The 26,278-nt window shown below is 46.4% G+C and overlaps 2 protein-coding genes across 2 annotated transcripts in view; one reads left to right on the forward strand and one right to left on the reverse strand.

Annotated features, from left to right (window-relative positions):
* Positions 1–7,923: 7,923 nt before the first annotated feature.
* Positions 7,924–15,752, forward strand: SYS1 (Sys1 golgi trafficking protein). The gene is made up of 4 exons (XM_015410414.1): positions 7,924–8,023; positions 10,465–10,743; positions 11,604–11,671; positions 14,031–15,752. The coding sequence occupies exons 2-4, from the start codon at positions 10,582–10,584 to the stop codon at positions 14,269–14,271; spliced, it is 471 nt and encodes a 156-aa protein (XP_015265900.1). The 5' UTR covers positions 7,924–8,023; positions 10,465–10,581; the 3' UTR covers positions 14,272–15,752.
* Positions 15,753–18,764: 3,012 nt separating this feature from the next.
* The window catches only part of LOC107109626 (neuritin-like), a 13,170-nt gene continuing 5,656 nt past the window's right edge, over positions 18,765–26,278 (reverse strand). The window contains exon 3 of the mRNA XM_015410294.1: positions 18,765–19,019. Coding sequence (XP_015265780.1) covers positions 18,803–19,019 — 217 coding nt within the window. The 3' untranslated portion in view covers positions 18,765–18,802. The remainder of the gene's footprint in view (positions 19,020–26,278) is intronic.

Here is a 26,278-nt window from a genome sequence, read left to right on the forward strand (position 1 = left end):
CAGCAATACTACATCAAGGCAGTTCTGAAACTTTTGGAAATGGGACCCACTTCCAAAGTTTCTACTCCATGCTACTTTCCCCTTCTCCAATACAAGAAGCACACATTAGTTAACACTGCATTACTTCATTCCCCACCCCCCTTTTTGTAGCATTTTTGAACGACAAGCCATGCTCCATAGTCCTTTTGAATATTTTGCAGAGGCAAAAACAGAACTAACTTATTCTTTAATAATGCTTTTACTGCACTTTTCTCTGCAGGTGGACTCAGAGGTGCTTACACAGATTTAAAATAACGTTTCTTGAGAAAGGGGTTAATGGGGGTTATTTTATTTTATTATAAATGGTTTTTAATGTAGAAGAGTTAGCTGCCTTGAGCCATGAGTAGAGCTGCTAACTGGCCTGTTCCTGTCCCTTTAATAGAGGCAGGCTATAAATATTTCAGTGGGCCGCAGTGGCTCAGAGGTTAAGATGCTGAACTACAGATTGGAAGGTCTGTAGTTCGACAGTTCGAGACCCTAGTGCCGAGTGATGGAGTGAGCTCCCATCTCTGGCCCCAGCTCCTGCCAACCTAGCAGTTTGAAAGCGAGAAATTTCAAGTAGATAAATAAATACTGCTTCAGTGGGAAGGTAACAGCTTTCCATGCACCTCGGCATTTAGTCATGCCAGCCACATGACCATGGAAACGTCTTCAGACAGCGCTGGCTCTTTGGCTTGGAAATGCCGATGAGCACCGCCCCCTAGAGTTGGATTCGACTGGCTTTCGAGCGAGGGAAAACTTTACCTTTACTATAAATATTTCAGTTCATTACTAAAAACATATTGTAAAAGATCACTATAACAATCAAAGCCAAAACTACGCTCACAGAAGCTGTCAACACCCTCTTCACATATTTAGCCACCAGTTACAACTTGGGCTGCCAGGCCTCCTACCGTGGCGGGGAGGACTCCCTTTCCAAACAGTTCTGCTCTTTGCAGTTTCCTAAAATTTAGCAGAGTAGGCACCTACCTAACGAATTTGCCATCAATCTTCCCAGTTCACCCTGTTCACCTCCTCCCTTCTGGCCTTGTAACCCAAACACCTATGAGAGAATTGAAATCAACTTTTAGGTCTCAGTCCGCATTTTGAGAAACACCGACACGCAGCGCTTTAGGGTAGGATTTCCCATGCTATAAAATTATTTCCTGTAGAGGGGACAACCAAGGCAGCCACAGGACAGCCAGAGTGATAGGTTAGAGTGCAGAACTAGGATGTGGGAGATCCTGGTTTAAACCCCTACTCTGCCAGAAAGGATCGCTGGGTGGCCTTGGGCCAGTTACAAACATTCACCTACCTCACAGAGTTGTTGTGAGGACAAAAAAGGAGGAGAAGGGAATGATGTAAACTGCTTTGAGTCCAAAGTGGGGTATACATGAAGCAAATTAAGACAGTGGGAGATGTGTGAACAAGCAGGCCTGTCAGGGAAGCCTGAGGCCTGGCACTGTGGGTTCCCGGGGCAAGTGCACAGAAGAATCAGATTGTTTCTATAAAAATAATTATAAAGTTTATTTCTGAAGTATTATTCAAGAGAAATTATTGCCAACACATTACTCCAAAGTCATACAGGAGAAAAACAACAACAAAAGTTAGCTTCAGCTACCTAACACTCACAAGAACTGCATTAGGTGGCAATAGCAGGTCATAGTCTTGGTCTACAGTCCATGAAAATCTCAGCTAGCCTCCTTCCTTCTGAGCCAGAGTTCAATTATAATTTTTTGGCCCTGCACATCAGGTGATGATGGTATCCAATCAGAACGTGTCCCCAAGAGAAACCTCTAGAAGATTACCTCACCACTCCCACTCTCCTTCCTCCTATCACAGATCACAGGTTTCCATGAGGAGCTAATTAGCAGACTTCCATCTTTGGCCTTGAGGGTGATAAGAATCCTGCAGGCCAAAGGACCAATTAACAACACCTGCAGAACAGCTCAGTCCCATCACCGTTCACATTAACCCTTGGGGGGATGCTGGGGAAGGCGCTTTGCCTCACAAGGTCAAACTCTGCCATGCCTTTCCCAAAATTCTTCCCACAGGGTACGATGTTAGGTCCTGAAGCAGGATGGGGGCTGATCCAGGATGCATAGCACAGGAAGAAGCCCAGCTCTGGGCCTTTGGCAAGAACTACAAGTGACTGCACTAAAAGTACCTGGTGATGAAATGTCAGCATTTCCTTAGATTAGCCCATACACATCATTAATCAACCAGACAAGAATTGGCTGTTGACAGTCAGCCTTAATTCTGGATTTTCCCCAGCCTTCTCCTTCCTCTTGCAAACACTAGAGTTGACCTGCATGATACAAACGATCTCAACACCACCTAATTAATTCAGGACTGCGCTCTACCTGGCTCCTTTCAAGCAAGGCACAAACGGAGGGGAGGGGAGCGGAATACTTAACTGGGGACCAGGAATCCAAAAGGAAGTGGAGCAGCTGGAGCAGTGAGCCCATTACCATAGCCTGGTCTACTTATGTTATTTCAAAGTTGATTTCCCTTCATGACTCATGAAATTGCATATTATGGGGAAGGATCCAGGAGGAGAGTTCTGTTACAAGTGTCCTAGGCCCAGAGAAATTATCCTTGGATCTCAGAGGATCATATTAATACTGTGCTATCCTAACGTCAATTGTGAAAATACCCTTACTGGTTTTGATGCTCTTATTATTGTCTCTTGCAGCACAACTCTAAACATATGCTAGTTTAATAAGGAGGTCTGTGGGCTCAGTGGTAGAGCATCTGCTTGCAATACAGAAAGTCCCAGGTTCAACCTCCAGCATCTCCAGTAGAAAGACATCTGTCTGAGACCCCGTAAAGCTGCTGCCTGCCTGAGTAGGCAATACGGACCAAGGGGTCTGTCTCAGTATAAGGCAGGTTCATGTGGTATGGGATCAGTGCTGGTGTGAGAGTTAAATCTACTTTGAGAATCAATATGGTGTAGTGGTTAGAGTGTTGGGCTAGGTTCTGGGAAGTTTCGTTTCAAATACCCCCCTCTGCCATGGAAGTTTGCTGGGTAACCTTGGGCCAGTCACAGACTCTCAGCCTAACCTATCTCACAGGGATTAGGGAAGGATAAAATGGAGGGGAGCAATGGATGATGCTTTGGGACCCCATTGGGAAGAAAGGTGGTATATAAATGAAGCAGATAAATCTCAAAGGCTATGAAACCAAAAACATATTTTTAATTAAGAAAAGCAAGTAAGCCCTTTGACAAGGCTAATTTAGAAATGGACTTTAATGGGTCCTAATGGATTCTTTTGATTCCCTCCCCACCCCTAGCCTGCAAAGGGAACATCCATAGCTAGGGCTGTCAGCCTCCGGGCGGGGCCTGAAGCATAGCTCCCTCTAAGCTGTGCTAGGGGGTGCTGGCACACAAAGTTTTAACAGGCAACTCAGGGATTTCTGCTTCAGCCCACAAGGCATTTTCCCCTCCATTGGAAACAATGGAGGATGGGGGCACCTCCTTCTGGGGCCCATAGAGTTGGACCCCCTGGTCCAATCTTTTTTAAACTTGGGAGGGGTTGAGGACAGGCACCAGCAGCTATGCTGCAAATTTGCTGCCTCTACCTAAAAAAAAAACATCTCTGAGCTCCAGATACCCCCAAGATCAATCTCCATTGTAGCCTACAGGGCCCATTGACTATAATGGTCCCCATAGGCTACAATGGAGCTGGGGGGAAAACCCTTTTTCCCCACATCCATATTTTTCTTTTCAGTATGATTTGTAAGCTACCTTGAGTCACAGGGAAAAGTGGGATACAAATATCTGAATAAATAAGTCGTCTGGGCGGGTTGATAACATTTAAGCAACTTCCTGTTTGTTAGGTTAGGCAGGGTTCTGACAGTGATTGTTCCTCCTCTGCTATACTTGACCTGTAATGCTGGTTGTCATATTTCACTAAAAAAAACCAAAGTAGACTGCATGAGCCCCCCCCCCCCACCAGTGCTGATATGTTTTCTAAGGCTCAGCATAGGGTGACAGTCCGAGGCCAGGTCTACCAATATAGTGGCATGGGGTGGGTGAAATTTGACTTGATTCTGTTTTCTCTTATAATGTTTAAATTATTCTTAAAATATAATTTAAAAGAATGTATTCTGAGATTTTTACAAGGTTATGGAAGCAATCTTCTAAAAAACTAATTTACGTGATAGTCAAATGTAGACTCGCTCATTAAATCTATTAGCTTTTTTAGCTCACAAGACAGAATTTCTGCTCACAACTTAGAGGGAACATTGGCCTGGAGATCTCCCAGAATTAGAACTTATCTCCAGGCAACAGAGATCAGCTCCCCTGGAGAAAATGGCTGCTTTGGAGGTGAATTCTATAGCATTATACCCCTCTGTGGTCCCGCCCCTCCCCAAAGCCATCCCTCCACAGGCCCCACGCTCAAAATATCCAGGTATTTCCCAACCCAGGCAACCCCACCCCATGGCATGAAGCACTTTGCCATTCATCTGACCTAGAACTCAACAGAGCTTCACCCTCTCCCCCAAGGTTGTTGCCTGTGAATAGACTTAGAATCTGGAAATAATGCAGTAGTGTTTAGTCAGAGTTGAGAACCTGTCTTCTAGCGCTGTGAAGTCACCTTGTGGGGACTGGTGATTAAGGGAAAGTCTGAGTGAGGATCACAGAACATGAGTTGCAGGCAGATTTTTACCAAGACATCCATCTTACACTACAGGCTCTTCTTCAAACCCTGAAATACCACTCCCCCTTTGTAATTAACACCCAGCATGAGAATTTCAAGGAACTCAAAAGCTTGCATGCAATATTTTGTGGTACTCTGGGTAGTCCTAATAAAAAAGGCTGTGCACTACTACTGTTTTGGGATCTGTCATTTTATAAATTAAGCATACCTGGGACTATGGGGCGTGGGGGTTTGAATATCTTCTCAACTATGCACTTTAGCCTGTCAACCTGGATGCAGGGGGGGAAAGGTTGTTTATTGTTGGGGGTAACTGGTTACCCCATATTGACTTTTGTGTTTACAAATGAACGCTAACGAAACCTAAAAACAGAAGTCATATATTTCCTCTGCAAACATAAACATGCACAGTTATGTCTTGTGGTGTATGTTCGTACCCCACATGCATGTTTAATAGCCAGCGATTACATAACTTCATGAAACAGCCCTATTGAAAAGAGAGCAAAAAACTTTAGCTATGTTTCTAATGAGCTAAGTTTCCCCCTCCCTTGGGGTAAGGGAAATTATAAAAGGAAATTAATTTTCCTTTAGCAATATCATACATCAGACTGCCAGCGACAGTGTCTCACTAACTTTTGAATTTTTAGCACGAGTCCACCTGTGGTGGGAAATTACTCCAGAAGTCCAGGAAATTAGCCACTCATTCATTTACTTGCTTACTTCGCCTACTGTCCATCTATGAGACTGTCTGAGTGAGGATCACAGAACATGAGTTGCAGGCAGATTTTTACCAAGACATCCATCTTACACTACAGGCTCTTCTTCAAACCCTGAAATACCACTCCCCCTTTGTAATTAACACCCAGCCTGAGAATTTCAAGGAATTCAAAAGCTTGCATGCAATATTTTGTGGTACTCTGGGTAGTCCTAATAAAAAAGGCTGTGCACTACTACTGTTTTGGGATCTGTCATTTTATAAATTAAGCATACCTGGGACTATGGGGCGTGGGGGTTTGAATATCTTCTCAACTATGCACTTTAGCCTGTCAACCTGGATGCAGGGGGGGAAAGGTTGTTTATTGTTGGGGGTAACTGGTTACCCCATATTGACTTTTGTGTTTACAAATGAACGTTAACGAAGCCTAAAAACAGAAGTCATATATGTATCACACTACACTGGCACATTTCCTCTGCAAACATAAACATGCACAGTTATGTCTTGTGGTGTATGTTCGTACCCCACATGCATGTTTAATAGCCAGCGATTACATAACTTCATGAAACAGCCCTATTGAAAACAGAGCAAAAAAACTTTAGCTATGTTTCTAATGAGCTAAGTTTCCCCCTCCCTTTGGGTAAGGGAAATAATAAAAGGAAATTAATTTTCCTTTAGCAATATCATACATCAGACTGCCAGTGACAGTGTCTCACTAACGTTTGAATTTTTAGCAAGATTCCACCTGTGGTAGGAAATTACTCCAGAAGTCCAGGAAATTAGCCACTCATTCATTTACTTGCTTACTTCACCTACTGTCCATCTATGAGACTCAGAGCAAATTACAGAATTATATAAATAACGTCATAACACATTAAACTCTAATAAAACTGAATTACACAATTAAAGAACAATGAAACAAAACCAGTATAATAACCAGTATAAATACACTGGATTTCAGTTAGTCCCAATTTTCACTTTATGGCCACACATTCATTTCTGTGCTGGATATGCTTTTTTACTACCCTATACAATCCTTAAAGTTGTCAACCTCCAGGTGGCAACCAAAGATTTCCTGCTATTACAACTGGTCTCCTGAAGATCAAGATAAGTTTCCCTGGAGAAGATGACCACTTTAGAGAGCGGACTCTATGGCATTATACCCTGCCGAGGTCCCTCCCTGCCCCAATCCCGCCCTTTCTAGACTCCACCTCCAAAATCTCCAGGTATTTCCCAACCCAGAGCTGGCAACCCTAACAAACCTCATTTTCTCTCTCTCTGGCATGGCATATTACGTTTTCCAAATGAAACCTGACATGTTGCCTTCCACCAACGTGGTACAAAAAAGGCTAAGACCTCTAAGTTTCCAAAACAAACCTAATTTAAAAATTATCCAAAATAAATTCATACACTGAATACCGGCTTTTAATTTCCACACCAACAGCAAAAGTCACTTAAAAAAATTCTGTTCCACCAATCAGTGAGAGAACAGGCTCAGTCAATTAGCAAAAGAAATTTCGTAGAGTAGGACATGACTGTTTCTTCCGCCCTGCTAACAAAATAAGCTTTTGCTTTTTAAAAATAAATTACGCACTTCTACCACTCTTGCCTCACATATGAAGGATTCTAGCCGGAAGGAAGTTGTGGTGATATGAAACTTTGCCACTCATTCAATCACTAGGCTAGGAGGTTTCGTATTCGCCAATCCATCGAATTTCCGGCTCTTTTTGAGCGAGGGGGGAGGGGGAAGGGGTGAAAGATATAATAATCCCGATGTTGCAGATTGTAAGAGGCAAAAAAGTTCTAAGGAAGGGGTTTAACATGTATGTAGCGGAGGTTGTTGTTAATATCGGGGTGTGCGCAGAGACACAGTGGTATAGTTTTATTCATTGTATGAGCTTTCGTGTGCACTGCACGCACACTTCCACAGATACAAAGTGTGCGTGCACACGAAAGCTCATACAATGAATAAAACTTGATTCGTCTTGTTTGTTCTGCTTCTTCAGACCAACACGGCTACCCCCCTCCCCGATGCTGTACTTCAACAACAGTGTCTTGATTACACCATTGAATGAGTCTTGTTTTAAAACGGCTTCGTTTTGTGACTTCTTTTCTCTCCTGCCTTTTCGCTGTTTGCAAACTGAAATATAAATGCATCTGCGAAATGAACGTAGGGCTCGAAGGCTGCAGGCGCGATTTCATTTTTTTAACAATCTAAATGAAGCGTTTTCATTGAAACCGGAAGTTTATATATATATTTTACTCTTAACTCTAGGGTCGAGGGTGTTGTGTTGGAACGTAGATCTTGGCTCCCCCACAAGGACACTCTAGGATCCATCTTTAATTTCTCGTTGCCCTTCTTGACAGGAAATTCCGAGACTGACTCACGGTCATATGCCCGGAGGCTTCGCAGAGCCCGATCCGCCTGGCTAATACAACTTCCGGTCTCCTAGGTGCCTTTCTAGGCGCAGAAAGCTTTCTCTGTGGCTGCTTGTAGTTGCGGTGGTGACATCGCCCCTCTATCTCTATGGTTGAGCTAGATTCTGTTCTCGGCAGCTGGATGCCGGCTCAGTGATCGGCCCGAGGGAATCAGTCGCTGACGGTGGAGACGAGCCTGACCGGGATTGAGGTACGACGACTGTATTTGGGGCTTGGATTGAGGCCTGGCTCAAGGTCCGGCCCGGGAGGCGTGGGGGTGGGGCGCAAACTAGGAGCTCAGTGAGGAAATTAGTTGAGTATTTGGGAGTTCGGTGCTAGAATAGCTCGTAGGTCGGGGAGGAGCTCCGGTCTTGGAAATGGGGTTGAGGGGTGAGAGCAGTGCGTGTTTTTTGCTTGGCAGAGCTCTTGTATCTTTAAACGGCTTTGTGGAGGGCAGCAAATCAACAGGTGCCGTTTCCCGTCGTGTATGGGGATGTAAGGATGGGGGAAGCCATATCAGGACACAACAGCGCTTCACCTGGGAATCCTGGCTAGTGTTGCCAACCTCCAGGTGGTGTCTGGAGATCCCCCGCTTCACCTGGAGACAGGGCCGGCCCAAGGTGTTTCTGCGCCCTAGGCGAGGTGCAGATGCCAACCTCCCGGGGGGGCCCAAACACCTCCCCTCTGGAGATTGGGGCTGCCCCTGCCCAATGATCCACTCTCAGTCCACTCTCTCTCCCCCTGGATCCTGCCGTATGGACTGACCCCATCCGGGCGGAAAGCGCCTTCAAAGCGGATTCTGTATTTGGGGGGTGGAGTTGCACCTTTGCTGCCTTCCTCTCGCTCAACCCACTGGAAGGGCTTCCCGGGGGGGATACTGCTGTGCCTGCCTGTGCTGCGCCCCTCCGTGTCCTTTTGGTGGGGGCTGCGGGGCTTTGGCGGGGGGGCGCCGGGTCCTGTTTGGTGCCCCTAAGGGCTGGCCCACACTCTAGGCGAATGCCTAGTTCGCCTAGTGGGTGAGCTGGCCCTGCCTGGAGAAAATGGCTGCCTTGGAAAGTGGACTCTATGGCATTATACCCCATTGGCATCCCTCCCCGAACCCTGCCCTCCTCCGGCTCCACCCCCAAAGTGTCCAGGTATTTCACAACCCGGAGGTGGCAACCCTGCTGGAAAAGAGTGGCTTAAGGAGTAAGGTGTGATTCTGAAGGTTATTAAAAGGAACGCTTGTGCCATCCGGATCCACTTGGGGCCTGACACGTTTTCTCAGCCTCATCCCCCCCCTCCTTCCCCCCAGCTCCAATATTGGGGTAATGCCAGTCTTCACTGCTACCCGTGATGTGCTTCACAATTAGGGGTAACTTTGAACATTGCAAAATTCTTATATAAAAAGCTGACTGTGTACAATTTCGGCATAAAAGTAGAAATGTACATTTATACATACGCAGGATTCATGCCAATTCCTGTGTGGTACTGTCTTCTTTGTTGGAACTCTGCACTGTGTGAAGTCACCCCCGAGTTGGAATTTGACCTTTGCTGTCAGAGTTCCAGCACTGCAGTGTTATCTGCTGCATTGCCCTTCAGACTACGTAAAGTCCCAGTTTCAAAACAAAAGGACACCTTTTGGAACTGACGTAAGAAAAATGTGGTAAACCCATGAGCCCTATTAAATGGGGGAGTGTTTTAGCACATCTGCCTGCTTTGGGATTTCCTTTGGAGAGAGAATAGCCTTAGAAGGGTGGGAGACATTGCTTTAAATATCTCAGGCAAGGAAGGACAGGTGTGGTCATTAAGTGAGTCACCCCCCCCCCAACATTATGCCCATAACTTTAAATAAAAAGGTCACACACACTCTCCAATCAGGATATTAGAGCTGTCTTTCTCATTCCCTGTTTGTGAGTTTTTAGACGCACCTAAGTGGCCACTCTTGGACACAGAATGTTTAGATGGCTCTTTGGTCTGAATTCAGAATGTTAATTCTGCTGTTCTGTGCCTATGGAGAGGGATCCCATTGTGATATCAGTTGTATTAATTTTAAAGGCTGCTTTATGTGAGCGAGATACATTCTGGCCTGTGCACAGTCATTGGGATTTAAAAAGACCTGTTTCTTTGTTTAGATCCTTCAGTGCCCATCCAGCCAGTATCAGTTTCTGTTTCTTGGCTCCCTTCTGTGTTGCATCACTGCCAGTGCCATCCATGCAATGTGGTGGTGTCCCTTCTCCTATCCTTTCTCTATTTATACTTGCTTTCTCATGGGGGCCTGAAGTCTTGCTGCCCCCAAGGAAAGTCAGAGGATGTGAATGGCAGCACCCCTCTTGAGTATGGATCAGGAGCAGACTGGGAAGTTAAAATACCACTGAAGCAAGTCAAGCTGAGCGGCCCTTGGAGCACTAAAAGCCAGTGCAACAGGGGTCGCTCCCCAGCACCGACAAACGGGCATTAACTTACCCACTGCATTTTCTCATAAATGAGTGGCACTGCGGCAGGGAGCAACTTGTGAGCTAATCATTGCCACCACAGCCCCCAAGGGCCCATCGGGATATCTCTCCCCCCCCCCAGTAAGTTAACCGGCTGGTCCGCTCTCGGTCTGGAGGGTAGGTGGTGGGTGATCCCTTTCTCTGTAGTGACTCATTTTGGCTTTGGGCTCCCTCTCAGGTACCGATGGCCTTGCTCCGTGTTGTCTCTGGGCACTGAAGTCTGCACTCGGAGCACTCGGAGCGTTGGGGTATTCCTGGCTTGTGTGTAATCAGCCAGCTGGCTTCTCCTTGAGGAATGGCTCCCCAGTTCCGCAGCTACGTCTGGGATCCTGTTCTCATCCTCTCCCAAATCGTGCTCATGCAGGCGGTTTACTACAGCTCTCTGGGCCTTTGGTTGGCTCTGGTGGACAGCCTGCTACGGAGCAGCCCGTCTCTTGACCAGATCTTCAGTTATGAGGTAGGCACTTAAGCTTGGAGCAGGGATGGGTGGAAGGCCTGATCATTAAACTTGAACTGTGGTGGGGGGGAGAGAGGAATACAAAGTTCTGAAGATCAGCATTGCAACCAAACAGGATTGTTGCCACCTTAGGGTTCCAGGATTTCTCAGATGTTCTCCTTAAAGTTAGAGAAAAAGAAGAGATTGGATTTATACCCGCCCTTCACTTGGAGTCTCAGAGTGGCTTAAAATTTCCTTTCTCTTCCTCTCCCCACAGTGGACGCCCTGTGAGGTACAAGCTCTGAGAGAACTTGTAACTGATCCAAGGTCACACCAGCAGCTGCATGTGAAGGTGTGGCGAATCAAACCCAGTTCTCTCAGATTAGAGTCCACGCTCTTAACTACTACACCAAATTGGCTCTCTCTATACAGTTATGGGCATGATCCACATTCTGTGCTTGCCATTCCCAATGCAAAACAAGCCCCTGTGTTTCTGTCACTCTGCAGAAGGCAGAAAACAGAAATGCTCAAGAAGGCATTTCATAGAAGGACTGGAGTGTCCAGCCTTTAAACAGAAAGAGACTTTGTTTGTTGAAAGCTAGAGTTCAGACCCTCCTTGGATAAGTGAACCATGCTGCAACTTTTCTAAAATGTTTGCACCATTAAGTGTCCGTTTCTGTATTCCCTTCTATTTGATTTGGTTGCTTTGTTATGTTTGTTTAAACCTAAACGCTGCATTCTTAGAAGAATAATTTGTTAGGTTTTTCCCCTGCCCTGGTTTTATGAGCAGAGCACACGAAAGGAGGAGGCTTGTATTTTATAGATCTTGAACTAGTTTCCAGTTTATCTACATGGCTTCTTCTCTTTGTAACCCTGCATAGATCTTGGGATTCTCCACACCCCCAGGGAGAGTTTCTATGATGGCATTTGTCCTAAATGCACTAACCTGGTAAGTCCATATCTCTGGCATTTCTAAGCACTGTCTCCTGTGTTTCTAAGAACAGATACATTATTAAAGGGGTGAAGGAGCAAGACTGGTGATCAGCTGGAGACATGGACATATCATATCTGCCACTGGTCCCCAGCCTTTTTCAGGTCACCACCTCCTTGGTTCCATGAGCTCATCACCAGTGCCCTCTACCCTACCCTATAGAAAGCATTATTCAGAAGACCATGAGCCACTAAGGAAGGTAATCACTAACAAATATAATAACAATGAAATTCAGAACAGTGACAATTAATTGTACATTTATTCAAAATCCAAATTCAACAAAAGTGATTAACTTGATCCCGTGATACCAGCTATTCAGAGTCTGATAGTCATTTAGCAAGAATCTTAGATACATTTGGTAACTAGTTCACTATTGAGTAAATTCTTAATGCAGTGATGAAGTGATCACTGATGATGATGAAGTGATACCAGTTTACCAGTGTCTGGTTTAAAGTCACTCAGCAGAAGTCTTAAATCACCACATTCAGTAATCTGGATTTCTTTGCTTGGAGAGAAATTGGATAACCACAGTAAAACCACATTCCACCAAATGTGATGTTAGAAATGCAAATGACCCAAACTCTTGGTATGATTTCTTAGATTAGGCATCAGGTCATTGTCATTTTGTAGCTCAGTTATTTCTTCCTCCACAACCCCAACTTCCTCGGTATCATAAAAATGGATTTATCACCCAATCTGGAATTTCCATTGATAGAAAATCTTCTGATTGCTCAGACATATCTTCATGCAGCTTATCCAGAGGGTCACAAAAAACCTGCAGATCATCGTATCCCACCTTTCTCTTCTAGCTCAGACAGGCTCGGAAAGTAGTATAGCTCACAGCAGCCCATCTTGCATTTGAATAGAGTTAACTTTGAAATAAGCGCAGAGACAACAGACTTGGCCTTAGACTGAACTCATTTCCTTGCAACTGCAAATTCATTTCACTGAACTTTGCAAATAGTTGTAATAAGTAAGCTGTGTAATGCCGGATCTCACTGAGCAAAGCATTCATGTCTTCAAAAAAACTCTACAACAGTGTCAAAAAGGTCATAAAAGCATCTCACGCAGTTGCCTGTTGATAGCCACGAACTTTATTATGAAGCAGCAAGTTCAAAATTTTCATCATTCTCAACACAAAGCTCCCGGAGTAGTCAGTCACTGAGAGCACAGGGTTTAATTTTATTCACTGCAGTCAGGGGTCATTTCCTGCAGGAGCGCACAGGAGTGGAGCTCCAGCAGTAAAGAGCGCCATGGGCAGGCATATGCAACAAGCCCCACCTCCTGCTCCCAGCAGCTCTCAGTCAGAGCAAGAAGCAGCCCCCTGGTCCAAAACAGTCCAGCGGCACCTTTAAGACCAAGTTTTATTCAGGTACAAGCTCTCCCTCCTCTGTGAGGACAGATCTGCACGTCCCCTCCCCCGATAGCTAGCAATCCAAAACAGTCCAGTGGAGCCTGAGCGGTGGGTGTTGCCTTCTGACACACTTCCGGTGATATCAGATGCAAATAAGTTATGCTAATGATGCAAATAAGTTATGCTAATGAGTTATGCTAATGAGCTCCTGTACCTCTTTTTCTACGAAATTACCCCTGACTGCAGTAGTGACAGTGTGTTATGATTTGTGCAGGCAGTCACTGAGGTTTTTTGCAACCAGATGTTGGCGATGAATAGCAGGGTATAGTAAAGACGCTTGGCACTGCTTTTTTCAGCTAAGCACACACACCCACAGTGGTGACCCAGTCATTGATGGTGCTCCATCAGTTGTACAAACAAGTATGTTAGTAAGTGAAATTTCCTTGTCCTTGAAGAATGCTCAGTAACACAAAATATTGACTCCCTTGTAGTATCTGTTCTTGGTTGCCTTAGATGTGGGAAAAGTGACATACCTACAGCTCAGTCAGAAGAAGTAAACTAAAGTTGCCAAATTAAAAAATTTGCCTAAAATAACTATTGTCTAAATGAGAAGCTGTAGCTCTAGTGTGATGGTGATTTGTTAACTTCTGGCTCTGTCAAAAACTCAATGGGAGCAATGTAAGATTTGCCTTTAGTAGAGGATAAATGCAGTGGGTTGGCTCCAACCAGCAGGTGAGAAAGGGAAGACAGGTCCTCTTTGACCAGCCAACAGGGGCTATGCAGGGAATTATGAGAGCTGTGTGGACAAAAGACAAGTGGGGTGGTGGCTGCAGTAAGAAGAGGAATTGAATGAGGCTGGACGGATCCAACCCAACCATTTCAGATAACTGCTTTCTCGAGTTCCTTGTCTGAATGTTGTGTTTCAGATTGAATTGCTCTTTTTCCCCCCCTCCCCCTTCACAGTGCTGTGGGCTTATTATATTTCGTCCGCCGCGGAAAGCAGTGCTTGGATTTCACAGTCACCATTCACTTTTTCCACCTGCTGGGCTGCTGGATTTACAATGGCCGCTTTCCCACTGTTCTGACCTGGTGGCTCATACATACTGTGTGCACAGCGCTCATGGCTGTGATTGGGGAATACCTCTGTATGAGAACTGAAATGAAGGACATTCCATTAAATTCAGTCCCCAAATCCAATGTATAGATGTCCTGTCTCTTCTGGTCGGCTTCTACGTCTTGGTGCTAACGTGTGGCACATGAGGTTAGAGCTAAAGAAAGTAAGCAGGGCTGTACTGACTTTTTTGAAGATAGCAGTGGCTGCAAGAATGAAGTTTTGCGGATCCCCTGAACAAGATGAACAAAGCAGATATTTCATTTTGACGAGACCCACCTTATCACCTTTACAAGAGGACATGCCCACATGGCTCATGGCACAGGTCAGATCCAGTTCTGGAAAACAACATGTACAAGTAAAAACAGGAGTTACACATCTTTTGAGCGATGTGGACTGGGTTGTGGCGACGAGAGCTTTCCTTTTTCTGCAGTAGAAGGTGTAGCCTTCTGGAGATCTCTGTAGACATCGAGCAGTATTCTGTGAACTGTTTGGAGTTAGCGCTTTGTTTCTCCTGGACACCCAACATCTGTTTGATTTTAGCTGGCCTTCTTGATTTAAAAACTGAGGGGATAAAAGAGTGTCGGAGGACAGGCTGCCATACTTCAGAGCCAGCAAGCTGTGATCCCAGACCGCTTGGTTTCTTTTGCCACTCGAACACAGGCAAAGGAGGACATGACTGCGTTTGTTTGAGTGGAAGAATTTAAAAGATAGTAACAATAGAAACTTATTTTTCCATCAGAGTATTATAGGTCACTGGTTGGACATGGTTACGCTGTTGCTTTGTGCATCAGCAGGGAGAAAGGCACACCATTCGAAAAGCTGTGCCTCCCCCCCCCCCCCAGCTTCAACGTAGGAGACAGCCAGTCTCAAGGCTGAAGGTGGAGGGGTAGCTGTCACTCATTACAAGTGCTGAATTCTAAGCTAGACATACTTCAGATGAGCCTCTGCAACATGCATCACCATGGAGATGCAAACCTTTTCTCCGATGATCAGATTCTGTTCTCTGTAACCAAGGACCCATGTTGTTCTGCGTTACAGGCACAGTTAGCTGGTGTCTTCATAGTACCACCATTTGCTTTGTATACAGCATCAGTAGTCTCCTATGGACAGAGGCTTAAGCAGCTACATGACGGCCCATGTTCAGTGCAGCCATGGGAAGGTTGGTCAGTATCGGGCCCAGGCATCAGTGGATTTATCTGGCTTTTTAACTACGGACGTTGCTTCATTTGAGTCATATCACTGAGATTTCATTTGTATATAAATATTTGTGAACACTATTAGTTTGTATAAGTTATACTGGTAAATTAATACTCACTTTGTAAAGACTGGAGAGATAATTTTGTGAACAGGAATTTGATAAATCGTCTCAAAACGTTCTGATGGGTTTCTGTACATACTCTGTAGCTGGCAACCCTTTGCACATAGCTCTTGTCCTAGATTAAATATTTACTCTGCCTTGCGTTGGGAAGAAGGCAGCTGTTTTCTTGCCCTGCTGTTATGGTCAAGTGAACCCATCAGAATCAAAATTCGCCTCTTTCAAGGTTTGATCAGGCACATGCAATATACCCATTTTCCCCCAGCAGGTGGCACTGTTTTCTTCTTGGTTAGCTTTAATGTTTTGCAAAATACTCCTAAATCCTGTTGTAAACTGTCTTTTAAGAAATCCGTTTGCAGTTTATTATGCAGCATACCATGAAAACCCATTCCTCTTGAATATCCCAAAATAGCATCCCTGTGGAAGCAGCATTTAGCCAAGTATGGTCAGCTAGGTGCTCCAAGGCCCTTGGCAGGTGACTTACCTATGGAGATTCCAGGCTTAGCGCCTTAATCGTTATGCAGGCAAAGCACGTGCTCTTCCAGTGGGCCAATAATTGCCAAAGACTGTATGGATGGCTGATGCTGCATTTGGCCACCAGGAATGAAGGCTGCAGACTAGGAGATGTGACACTTTTGAGGCAGATGCTTTTGAAGAAAGCTTTGCCTGAGATAGCAGAAAGCAGTTATTGGCAGGAGGGGGGTTAACTCCACCCTTCCTCCAAGGAGTTCAGTTTGGCTTACCTGACACACACACACACCCCATTTTATCCTAATGACAAGAGGTCTGGTCTACCATTGAAAAAGGTCTCCAACTGACCCTGAACTGACTTGGTGTCAGCAGCCAATTGTCAGCGCTGCTGGCAGCTCCAGGGTCACACGGCACCCCAAAGTGGCCAAGGGGCCTTCCTGCCTCTTGATGGCCCTGCCGCTGCTATCGAAGATGACAGAGCTTACCCTGACAGTAGGAGAGTGGTGGGCAGGCCAGTGGGCAATCTAGCAGGCTCCTCATCTCCCATGAGGCTTGGCTCAGAATTCCCACAGGGCAACCAAGGGAAAGCGCCTTACAGGTGAGAGTTGAGCTTTGGGCCAGGTCTACCCCCACAGAAAATAATGCCCCTCTAAATGTAAAGGCCCAAGGCCCAGCTCTCACCTGTAAGGTGGGCAACTTCCCCTTAGTCTCCCCCTCCTAGTTTTAGTTCCGTGTGGGGAAGGGCATGCATGCTTTTTATTAACTATCAAGGGTATTCTGATATTTCCTAAATGACTTTCTGATATAACAACAGTCCCAACATTTAGCAAGAAGCATGTCCTTTCCTATATGGAATTAAAGCAATTGTTTTTTACTTGTATGCCCCTAATCTGAAGTGTTTTGAAAACTTGGAGCGACATCAATGCTTAGGTATTATTATCTGGGCCAATCAGGGTTTGTAAATTACTATGAAAACTTTTGAACAAAGTTTGAGTCCAGTGGCACCTTTAAGACCAACAAAGTGTAATTCTGGGTGTAAGCTTTCGTGTCCTTTGTTGGTCTTAAAGGTGCCACTGGACTCAAGCTTTATTCTGTAAAAACTTTTGAATTACATAAAACTCTCCCTCTGGCCAGAAGTTTTAAAAAATGAAAGAAGGTGGCAAAGGGGGAAATGTTCATATGTGAGGATGCAGTAAAAAACCCACGTAAGGTGGCAGAAAAAGAAGCCCTTGCCAGTTTAGGCTACAGTTCTGTGCAGGCATACTTGGAAGTTAAATCTCATTGAATTAAGTCTGGGTTAAACTCTAGATTGCTATTGTGTGTGGCGGATTTGAATGTCAACCTGTTTTTGAATGGAGGTGTCATATTTGGGGGAGGGGAGTTTTCCCCAAAGAAGATTGTTCTTCCTCCATCTCAGTTTCCATTTTTCATATATTTGTGTTCCTTTCTGCTGCATATTCACTGGTTTGGAGCAGGTGAATGGCAGATGGCTCCCTTTCCTTAATGAAGCTAGTCTAGCACTGGCCCTGGAGGGTTGTCCTCAGTGAGGGAGAGGGCTTCTGCAACACCCACTTCCGTTGCCAGGCCCATTGGCCAAACCCCAAACATTTAATCCAGAGTTGCTAAATCAAGGAAGACATTTTTAGAGAGCTGTGGCAACAGTCTGAAGAGGGATTTGCCAAGGAGTCGATGCTGTGATTGGGGTACACTGAACTTGGGTGGTGTTACAGAAGGTCTGCTGTTGGTCTTGAAAGGCTCCTGCCCTTAAGTTTCCTTTTGGCTAGCTTTTTCATTTTTCTGTCCCCAAACCACCACCACTACCCCAAGGAGCTCAGGGTTCTGCATGCTTTTCCTTTCCTCAGTTTTATCCCTGTAAAGATAATACATGAAGAAGGTTATTCTGAACCAGCTGCTTTGAAGATGGGGAGAAAAGTGGGAGATCTGTTCATGGGTATTGTAACACCTCTTGTGTTTTAGTCCTTAGAATGACAAGGCGTCTTACCCCATGACTATTTGCTAAAGAGGCTGGAATGTTTTCCAGTGGGAAGAATTTACCATACCATTATCCTTAAATGTATGTGAGAAGAGAAAAAATGATTGTCAGGGAGAAAAGGTGATACAGATTGGCGTGTTAAGCAGTGCAAAAGGTCCATGTTTATTAGTAAGCTTGCTGTTCCATCAACCATCTTTGGTCCAGAGGGCTTCATGATCACACTCTCAGGCTCTAGGATGCGGTAGGGTCAGGTTTTACCTTTCTCAGGTGGTCGTCTGTCCCAAAGCATGATTGCAGATGAGCTGATCCTGGGAATAACCAGTTGAGTGCCCCAAAATGTAGCCACGAGTTGTGTCAATAAATATCCCCTGTGATTACTTCCAGGTTGAACTGAATCCAAGTGAATTTGGTTCTTTAGAGAAAGCCTGTACCATTCCATGACATTATCCAGCAACTCCATTTGCACCTAAGGGTGCTTCTGAACCATGAACTTCTAGGTACTTCTGCCAAAACATATCCAAATGAGCAGGCAAAGCTGCACAGAGCAGGGATTTGAGCTCCCGTCTTTGTCCCAGAATCGGCATCTCAGGCTTCTTAAATCTACCATCAATGTGCAATCTCACTTAGGCAAGATCGAATTGGAGCCGTTGCTAAATATACTGTTGATGACACAGTTTAGTTGGGGGGGGGGCACTAAAGATTAGAAAATGCTACGGATTTTTCCACAGACACAGGAAATTGGTCAAACACACACAGACACAAATAACCTAACTATATTTAATCAAATATTTGGGTGGAGGGCATATAATTGCACAGATGTTGGAATTTCAGCACTTTTCCCTTTATAAATTAAGCCAAGTGACCATTGAAGTGATGCTTAACAGCAATATATGTGAAATTTGCACGGCGCTGGAATTCTGCAAGGCGCAGAGGTCAAATAGGCTGCCTTGGAATTGGATTTTCTTGGATTCCCTTTTCAGCATCTCCCAGACAGCTGCAGCCTCCCGCTGGCACTCCCACAGGGCTGTCATAGCGCAGGTGTGAAACTCATCCCAATATCTGCAGGAAAGGAGTAAAGAGGAGACCATTAGTGCCTTCCTGTGAAATGAAGCAGAGAAGCCACAGCTTGTTTTTAAAGTAGAATGCATACCCTGATGTTGAAGCTGTGTGTTTATTACCAGATTAGGGTCTGCTCCTCCCTTTTCTGGAGTGCCTTTCCCCACCCTCAAAAGATGAGTTATTGAAGTCTACAAGTACTTTATAGAGGGTTTCTGCAATATAAATAACTGTTCTTGTGTGACTTGAGATGAACACAAACCTTCCGGTGCAGAATCTGCCTCTATGCAAAAGAAGTACATTGTGGGCCATTTAAGGCAGGGCCTCCTGAGTAACCCCTGCAAGAGACTAGCGTTGTTATCCTCACTGTCAGCATCTTAATATATATATGGAGTGGCTTGCACACTGAAAATGCTACATAAGTGCTATTATCACAGTAATACTTGAAACAACCTTGTAAGGTAGGCCAGTATTTCAACAGCCTTGGAAGGTAGGGCGGAGAGGGTAGTTTGCTTAAAGCCTCCACCTAGTGAGTTCATGGCAAGATGACCTTTGAACCAGGACTTTCCTTTGCTTTTGAACAGATCAACACAGCTTAAGACAAGGATATTATGATAGATGTCCAAAGGCGCTTGGTGCTATGAACACACAAGGCAGTGTTTTGTGTAGAAGGTGGGAAATCTCAGGACAGCTATCAGGATAGGTGTAAGTTGCTTTCTGAAATCCTCAGTGTATATTGTAACCTGTCCAGAGCTCCAATGTGGCCTTAGCAACCCCCAATTCAATGCAGAAATTGCATTGTCAGTTTATATGTTAGTTGACAATGCTGACAGCTTGCCAAGATGCATCACAGAGTCTCCTGCTATTAAACCATGAATTTCTTCTCTCTTACGTTCCCCCGACTGCCTCTGTGCTAAGGGTAAGAAGAACACCATTAGATAAACTAATGTACTCCTTGATTTGTGGTAGCCATTTCATGCAACCAAGATATCCTATGATAATTGTGGTTGCATGAATTGCTCCTTAGTTGTGCCTGCGCTATCTCGGCCCTGATTCTCACAATGTATATGATTAATGTGCAAAGGAAATGGTGGTGTTGGTAGCAATGATGGTAATGATGCTTCTGGAAGTGATTGGTTGAACTTCCTTGACACCACAGAGGAGCAGGGCAGGCAGGTGTTGAATATGAGAGAGTGATGGTGAGACACTTAGGAAAAACAGGTGCTGAAAAGGTTGAACAATGTTCATTGAACAATGCTAGCCAAAGGATCTAGCAAAAGCCTGCTGGAGGAAGAAAGAGATTCAAATAAATAAGAGGGAGGGGAAGGGCGGAGGGATACATATGAGATGAGAAAGAAATAAAGAACTGCTAATGTTCCCTTATCTCTCTGATGAGCAGCCACGTTGTGGCTTCTGAAAACCCTCAGACATCTTATTTAATAGGACCGGCATGACAGGCCTTTTCTACCAACTGAGAGGTGCCACACGGCCTCTTATGATTCTGAGGAACCAGGTTTGTTTTAAACTGTAAACCTTCCAGAGGTCATTTCGGGGGGGAACGCGGGGGAACGCAGTTCCCCCGGGTGAGGTGCAGGGGGGCGGGGCACATGACGAAGCCCCGCCCCCTGCTTCCGGCCGCCCTGCTTCCAGCCCTCATTCAGCCAGGAGGAGGCAGGAGGAGAGGGAGGGTAAGTTGCTTCCTCCCCGCCTCTCCCCACCCCTGCCTGCCTGGGGCCAGGGAGGGCCTTGGCGGGGCTTCCTCGCACTCCCGCTGGCCTTGCAGGTCCACCGCCGGGCCCCTGATGTCAGGGTGTGTGGCATATGCTAATGAGTTATGCTAATGAGTTCCCCTAGCTCTTTTTCTACGAAATGACCCCTGAAACCTTCCCCTCAGCTACCAGATGTTCTTAAGGTAGCAAGTATTTAGGCTTTGAGTTTGCTGTCATGAGGTAAGTTTTGTGGTGAGCAAGTAGAACACAGAGATCACTGAAGCAGGAATTGTATGTAAACAGCAAAGATTTATTTATTTGCAGGGTGGTTTTAAAGAATATATAGCATAACTCCAAATCGTCAAAGAAGAAACCTGGCTGAGACACGTAAATTTAACCTAGGTATGGCTTCCGAGTGTGTTCTGAATTCTCTTTAATGTTTACAGGCACAAGCAGACTTCCATTGACTAGCCGTCAGGCTGGATCCTCTCTCTCACACACAGGATTCCACCCACACCAGCCTGCCGTTTCCCAAGAGTCAGATTTAAATGGTGTAAAGGTCTGCTCATTACCAAAAACAGTCCTAACTCTATTCTCTCCCAGAGGCAGAGTCAAACCACTTTGCCACGCTACCAGGCAGAGCTACCCTTCAAACTGTCTCCTCTTTTACTGAGGCAGACCCAAACTATCGCTGCACTCTTCTTGAGGTAGATCTGAACTAACGTCCTGCTGTGCTTCCCTCCAACATTGGATTCCCCCTCTGAAAGATGATTGGATGCTGAAGCAGCACCCGCAGAAGGTCAGCTGAGTGGCTGGGTTTTTTTCCTTTGGGGGCAGGACAGCTTCCTGTCCATCACAACTGGCTGCAGGGTTTGGGGGTTTTCTGGCAAATTTCCTTCTAATCCCCACCACCACCACCATGCACCTGCCCAGGAAAACACACACAAACCCTGGACTGACATTCTAACTGCTAAAGACATCACTGGCTTTCCCAATTTGTGTAGGGACAAGACAGGCGACAATGTATTCCCTGGCACAATGTTTTGTGTCCTTATGTCAACTTGCCAAAAACATCTTCCTTGTGAAAATGTTTGATGATAATCCTCAATACTGTAGTACCCAAGTGGAGCTTTCAACAACACCAGACCTTGTTTGTCAGGAAGTCCTCCTTCACCTCTCCTATGCAAGTATCAAAATAGCAATAATTTTGATCTCAGGATATTTATCCAAATGCCAGCTGTAAAGGGGCTCATTAAATAGAACTACTGTGGCAGAATAAACACTGAGAGAAAATAATGAGAAGGGGCAGTGCCAGACAAAGTGAACTCATCTGGGATTGTTAGAGACTTGAAGCAGCTTAATTGAGGAAGGGGAAGCAAATTGGAGGGACAGCAAGTCAGTCAGGGAACACTTAAAAATTCACATTTCAAGCAAGAAAGGGGAGGAGAGTCACTTTCAGTAGCATTTCCCTCTGCCCTTTTCAGCTTGGTAATTGCAGTTCCCAGCATGCTTCACTTTCTGCACTGTCCACCTGTTCAGTGAGACAGACCATGGTCACACTGTCTTGTTGGTCTTGGGCTCTGAGAGAATTTTGCACCAGTAAATTGGACTCATAAAAACATTAGAGAAGCCATGTTGGATCAGGCCAATGGCCCATCCAGTCCAACGCTCTGTGTCACACGGTGGCCAAAACCCACATGCCATCAGGAGGTTCACCAGCAGGGCCAGAACTCCAGAAGCACTCCCACTGTTGCCCACCAAGCACCAAGAATACAGAGCATCATTGCCCCAGACATAGTGTAGCAGGGAGCACTGCAACCAGGGTGGCCACACAAGGCCTTGGCCTCACGAGGGCCACGGGATGGACAGCGGTGGACCCATACCCGGCTGGACAACCGATGCCCGGTCACAAGTCGAAACAAAAGAGGCATCGTGACCAATGCTCCCTCTAAGCAGTGGAGTCTTGTGAGCAAAAATTCTACTTTGTGAGCTCCTGGCATTAAAGTTGTGAGCGAGCAATTTGGCTACTGCATAAATTAGTGTGTTCTGGAGCCATCCTTCCTGAGCTAAGACAAAAATGTGTAAGCCGGATGCTAAAAAACTGTGAGCTAGCTCACACTAACTCATCTTAGAGGGAACACTGATCGTGACCCCAAGACACTGAGCCAGGCCTGCCCCTTAGAGTAGGAAGAATCAGCAAACGATGGCCCAGGTGCTCATCAGGACAGCAATACGCTGACTCCGGAGCCGCATTCAGCACCTCAGCTGGGCATTGGGGCTTAAAAAGGGAGTGGGGCCAGATTGGGGGGGGGGGAGCAGGAGATTGGATTTATACCCCGCCCTTCACTTGGAGTCTCAGAGCGGCTTACAATCTCCTTTCCCTTTCCCTCCCCACAACAGACACCCTGTGAGGTAGGTGGGGCTGAGAGAGCTCTTGACAGAACTGTCCTTGAGAGAACAGCTCTTGTCAGAACTATGGCTTGCCCAAGGTCATCCAGCAGCTGCAAGTGGAGGAGTGGGGAATCAAACCCGGTTCTCCCAGATAAGAGTCCGTGCACTTAACCACTACACCAAACTGGGAGGGCTAAGGGCTAAACAAGGGGGTGGGGATGGGATGAGGAGAGGGATATAAGGGAGGCACACAGAGAGAGGTCAGGAAGGAGATGGCTGGAGACCCAGGACAAGCCCAGAGAGAATGGCAGCAAGGGCTCCAGTAGACTGGCGTGGAGGGGGTAAAGTAACCTCCCTCCCCCAGTCATTTCCGAGACCTCAGGTGCCTCCCGGGTTAAAGGAAAGGGCCTTGCCAGAGTGGCAAGGGTCCTTTGTGGACCTCAAGGTGGAAGAGGGCCATCTACTGCCCAAGGAACATCATCCAGGGCAATGGTGAACGGAGGTGGCCCCCTGGCGAAGGAGGCAGGGCTTGACAGCTAAAGAGCCCTAACCTTTTAAACCTTTCCTCATAGGGAAGGTGTTCCATCCCCTTAATCATTTTAGTTGCCCTTTTATACACCTTTTCCAATGCCATAATCTCTTTTTTTGAGGTATGGTGACCAGAACTGTACACAGTACTCCAAATGAGGCTGCATTGTAGATTTATACAGTGGTATTATGGTACTAGCTGATTTGAGTTCAGTGCCCTTTGTAATAATCCTCAGCATAGCGTTTTGCCTTTAAAAAAAAATTGCATTCACAAGTTGACATATTCAGGCCCCGGTCACACGGAGCATTAGGCACGCTAGAGAGACGGAAGATAGGCGGATTTTCTGGGTGCGATCTCACCACCACATCTGGGAAGCGTAGAGCTCCCGTGGCGCACCCGAGGCTTCCCGCCGAAGATGCGGGGTAAAAAACTAGTACCTCGGAGGTACTAGTTTCCGGAAACAGCGGGGCAAGGGCGGGCCTCTGATCGCGTTTCCGGTGGTAGTTCCGGCACCTGCCCATGTCCCCTCGCAAAAAGGTTTCCCCCCCCAAGTCTCCACGGATGCTCACAAGCACACAACGGAGCATGGCTGGGTGCCGTAACAATAAAATTCATTCATTCAACGGAGCATGTACACATTTCAGTTTTAAAAAAACCCACAACCCCGTTTGCCACGTCGCTCCGCTTCTTTGCCGCGTTGTGTGATCGGCACCTCCCCCCTAACCACGGGAGCTCTATGGGACCTCAACCCGATGCCTGATCCTGCAGTCGCACGTTAGTTTGCTCTGGGGCAAACAGCCACGCCTTCCCCCCGCATTTTCCTGCCCGTGTGGCCGAGGCCTCAGTGTGGTATCCACCAGGACTCCAAGATCTCTCTCCTGGTCAGTTACCACCAGTTCGGACCCCATCAACATATATTTATAGTTAGGGTTTTTTTGCTCCAAGGTGCATTACTTTGCATTTGCCCACACTGAACTGCCTTTGCCATGCTGACACCCACTTGTCCACCCTTGACAGATCCCTCTGGAGTGCCTCACAGCCCTCCCTAGTTCTCACCACCCCAAACAACTTAATGTCATCTGCAAACCTGGTGTCATCATGGGTCAGTTTAGGCTCCACGTGAAATCCTCAGGGGAGGATTATTCAGGAGAAGGGGAGCCACGCATGGCTGGCTCTTTCAGCAGAAGCCAATAAACAGGCAGATGAGCTGCAGGCTGACCAAGACTCACCACTAACCACCCAGCTCTGATGCAGCCGTTGAAACTCAGTTGATTAAGACCAGTCCACCAGGCTCACCTCCACCCTTCAAGTGCTGGAGACAGAAGCTTAGAAGAGAGCTGCAAACAAGGAAGCAGAGTGCACATCTCCTGGCCCGTTGCTAGCTGATGACAGCCTGGTGCAGTTGCAGCAGTACTCCCAAGCAGCTGGCTGCTAACAAGGGCTTGTTAGGAAGTGCCTATAAAACCGAATGCTGGGAGTCTGCATTTTGTGGAAAGGATACCTGGCATATGTGGTTGAAAGTACTCCTGGTAGGCCTGGGGAAGACCCGAGGCTAACATAATGCCAGGTGGGTAACCTTTTTGGCCTGAGAGCGGGGGGGGGGGTCTGGGGGGATGCAGCTTCTAAACCAGCTGTGAATATGTTGGTATGCCAGTAAACAAAATGCCAGGGATGGGTTGTACCTGAAGACACAGCTGGAACAAGCCAATCCCCAGTGGTGCTGCCAGCATCTCAGAGATTCACCTGGGACATGGCTGTATAGCTACAGGAAGCAATGATGGGCAATAAGCCATACCTATTGGCTTTTCCCACCCTGCTGGCCCCAGGAATGCTGCCAGTGCCTGTTGACTGGGCAGAGATCTGACCTTGGGTGCCAAGCAAAAGGTCCGGTGTGCCGCTGTCAGTGTCAGCACACATGCCAAGGATTACCTACCCCAATGTGATACAGAGTTAGTTCCTTATAAGGGAGCTCATTTCCTTTAAGTACCCCATTGTGCATCACAGTTCAGCTGGCATGCAGGAATTGTTCCATTTTTTTTTCTAACCTCCCCCCCCCCCCTACGTGCAAAGGCTCAGTTCTCTTACATAACTGGTAAACGAGATGTGAGACCAAAGAATAAAGAAGAAGGATAAGCAATTTGAAGAGCAGTGGGTTGGGGACATCTCACTCGTGTCCTCAAACACACCCAGAGACTTCTCACCACCTTCTTTGACAGACATTTCCCCCCAGTCTGGCATGGTGCAAAGTGTTGTAATCCTCCCACCCCAGTTCATGCTGGTCCCATGTACAGACATGCTCTGGGATTCCCGTGCTCCTAACTTAATCCCCAGGTGTGCAGTGTCATGAACAGGACTGGGACTGCAGTGTGTGTGTGTGGGGGGGCTTAGAGCTTTTACTCCTTTGTTGTTTTCCCAACCTGAAATGGATCCAGGGAGATGCTATTGGCCCCTATGGGGAACAGGGCTGCCAGTCCCCAGGTCCCAGTGGGCGTTCCCCCAGTTTTGGGGGCTTCTGCCTGCTGCCAGCCAGCTCCCCCCCCCTCCCCCAAACAGCCATGTCCGGACGCAATGTCCCCAATGCAATGATGTCACCCAGAAAAGACCATAAAGTTTTGCCCTTAAACCAGAGCATC

The sequence above is a fragment of the Gekko japonicus genome, unplaced genomic scaffold (genome assembly GCF_001447785.1).
Source record: "Gekko japonicus isolate JY-2015 unplaced genomic scaffold, Gekko_japonicus_V1.1 scaffold200, whole genome shotgun sequence".
NCBI classification, from domain to species: Eukaryota; Metazoa; Chordata; class Lepidosauria; order Squamata; family Gekkonidae; genus Gekko; species Gekko japonicus.

What these genes read in the sequence shown, in the direction of transcription:
- SYS1 (XM_015410414.1), top strand. Translation starts at nt 10,582, where the DNA reads ATGGCTCCCCAGTTCCGCAGCTACGTCTGGGATCCTGTTCTCATCCTC. An exon ending in ACCAGATCTTCAGTTATGAG is followed by an intron (nt 10,744 to 11,603) that starts GTAGGCACTTAA and finishes AACCCTGCATAG; the next exon opens with ATCTTGGGATTCTCCACACC. An exon ending in GTCCTAAATGCACTAACCTG is followed by an intron (nt 11,672 to 14,030) that starts GTAAGTCCATAT and finishes CCCCCTTCACAG; the next exon opens with TGCTGTGGGCTTATTATATT.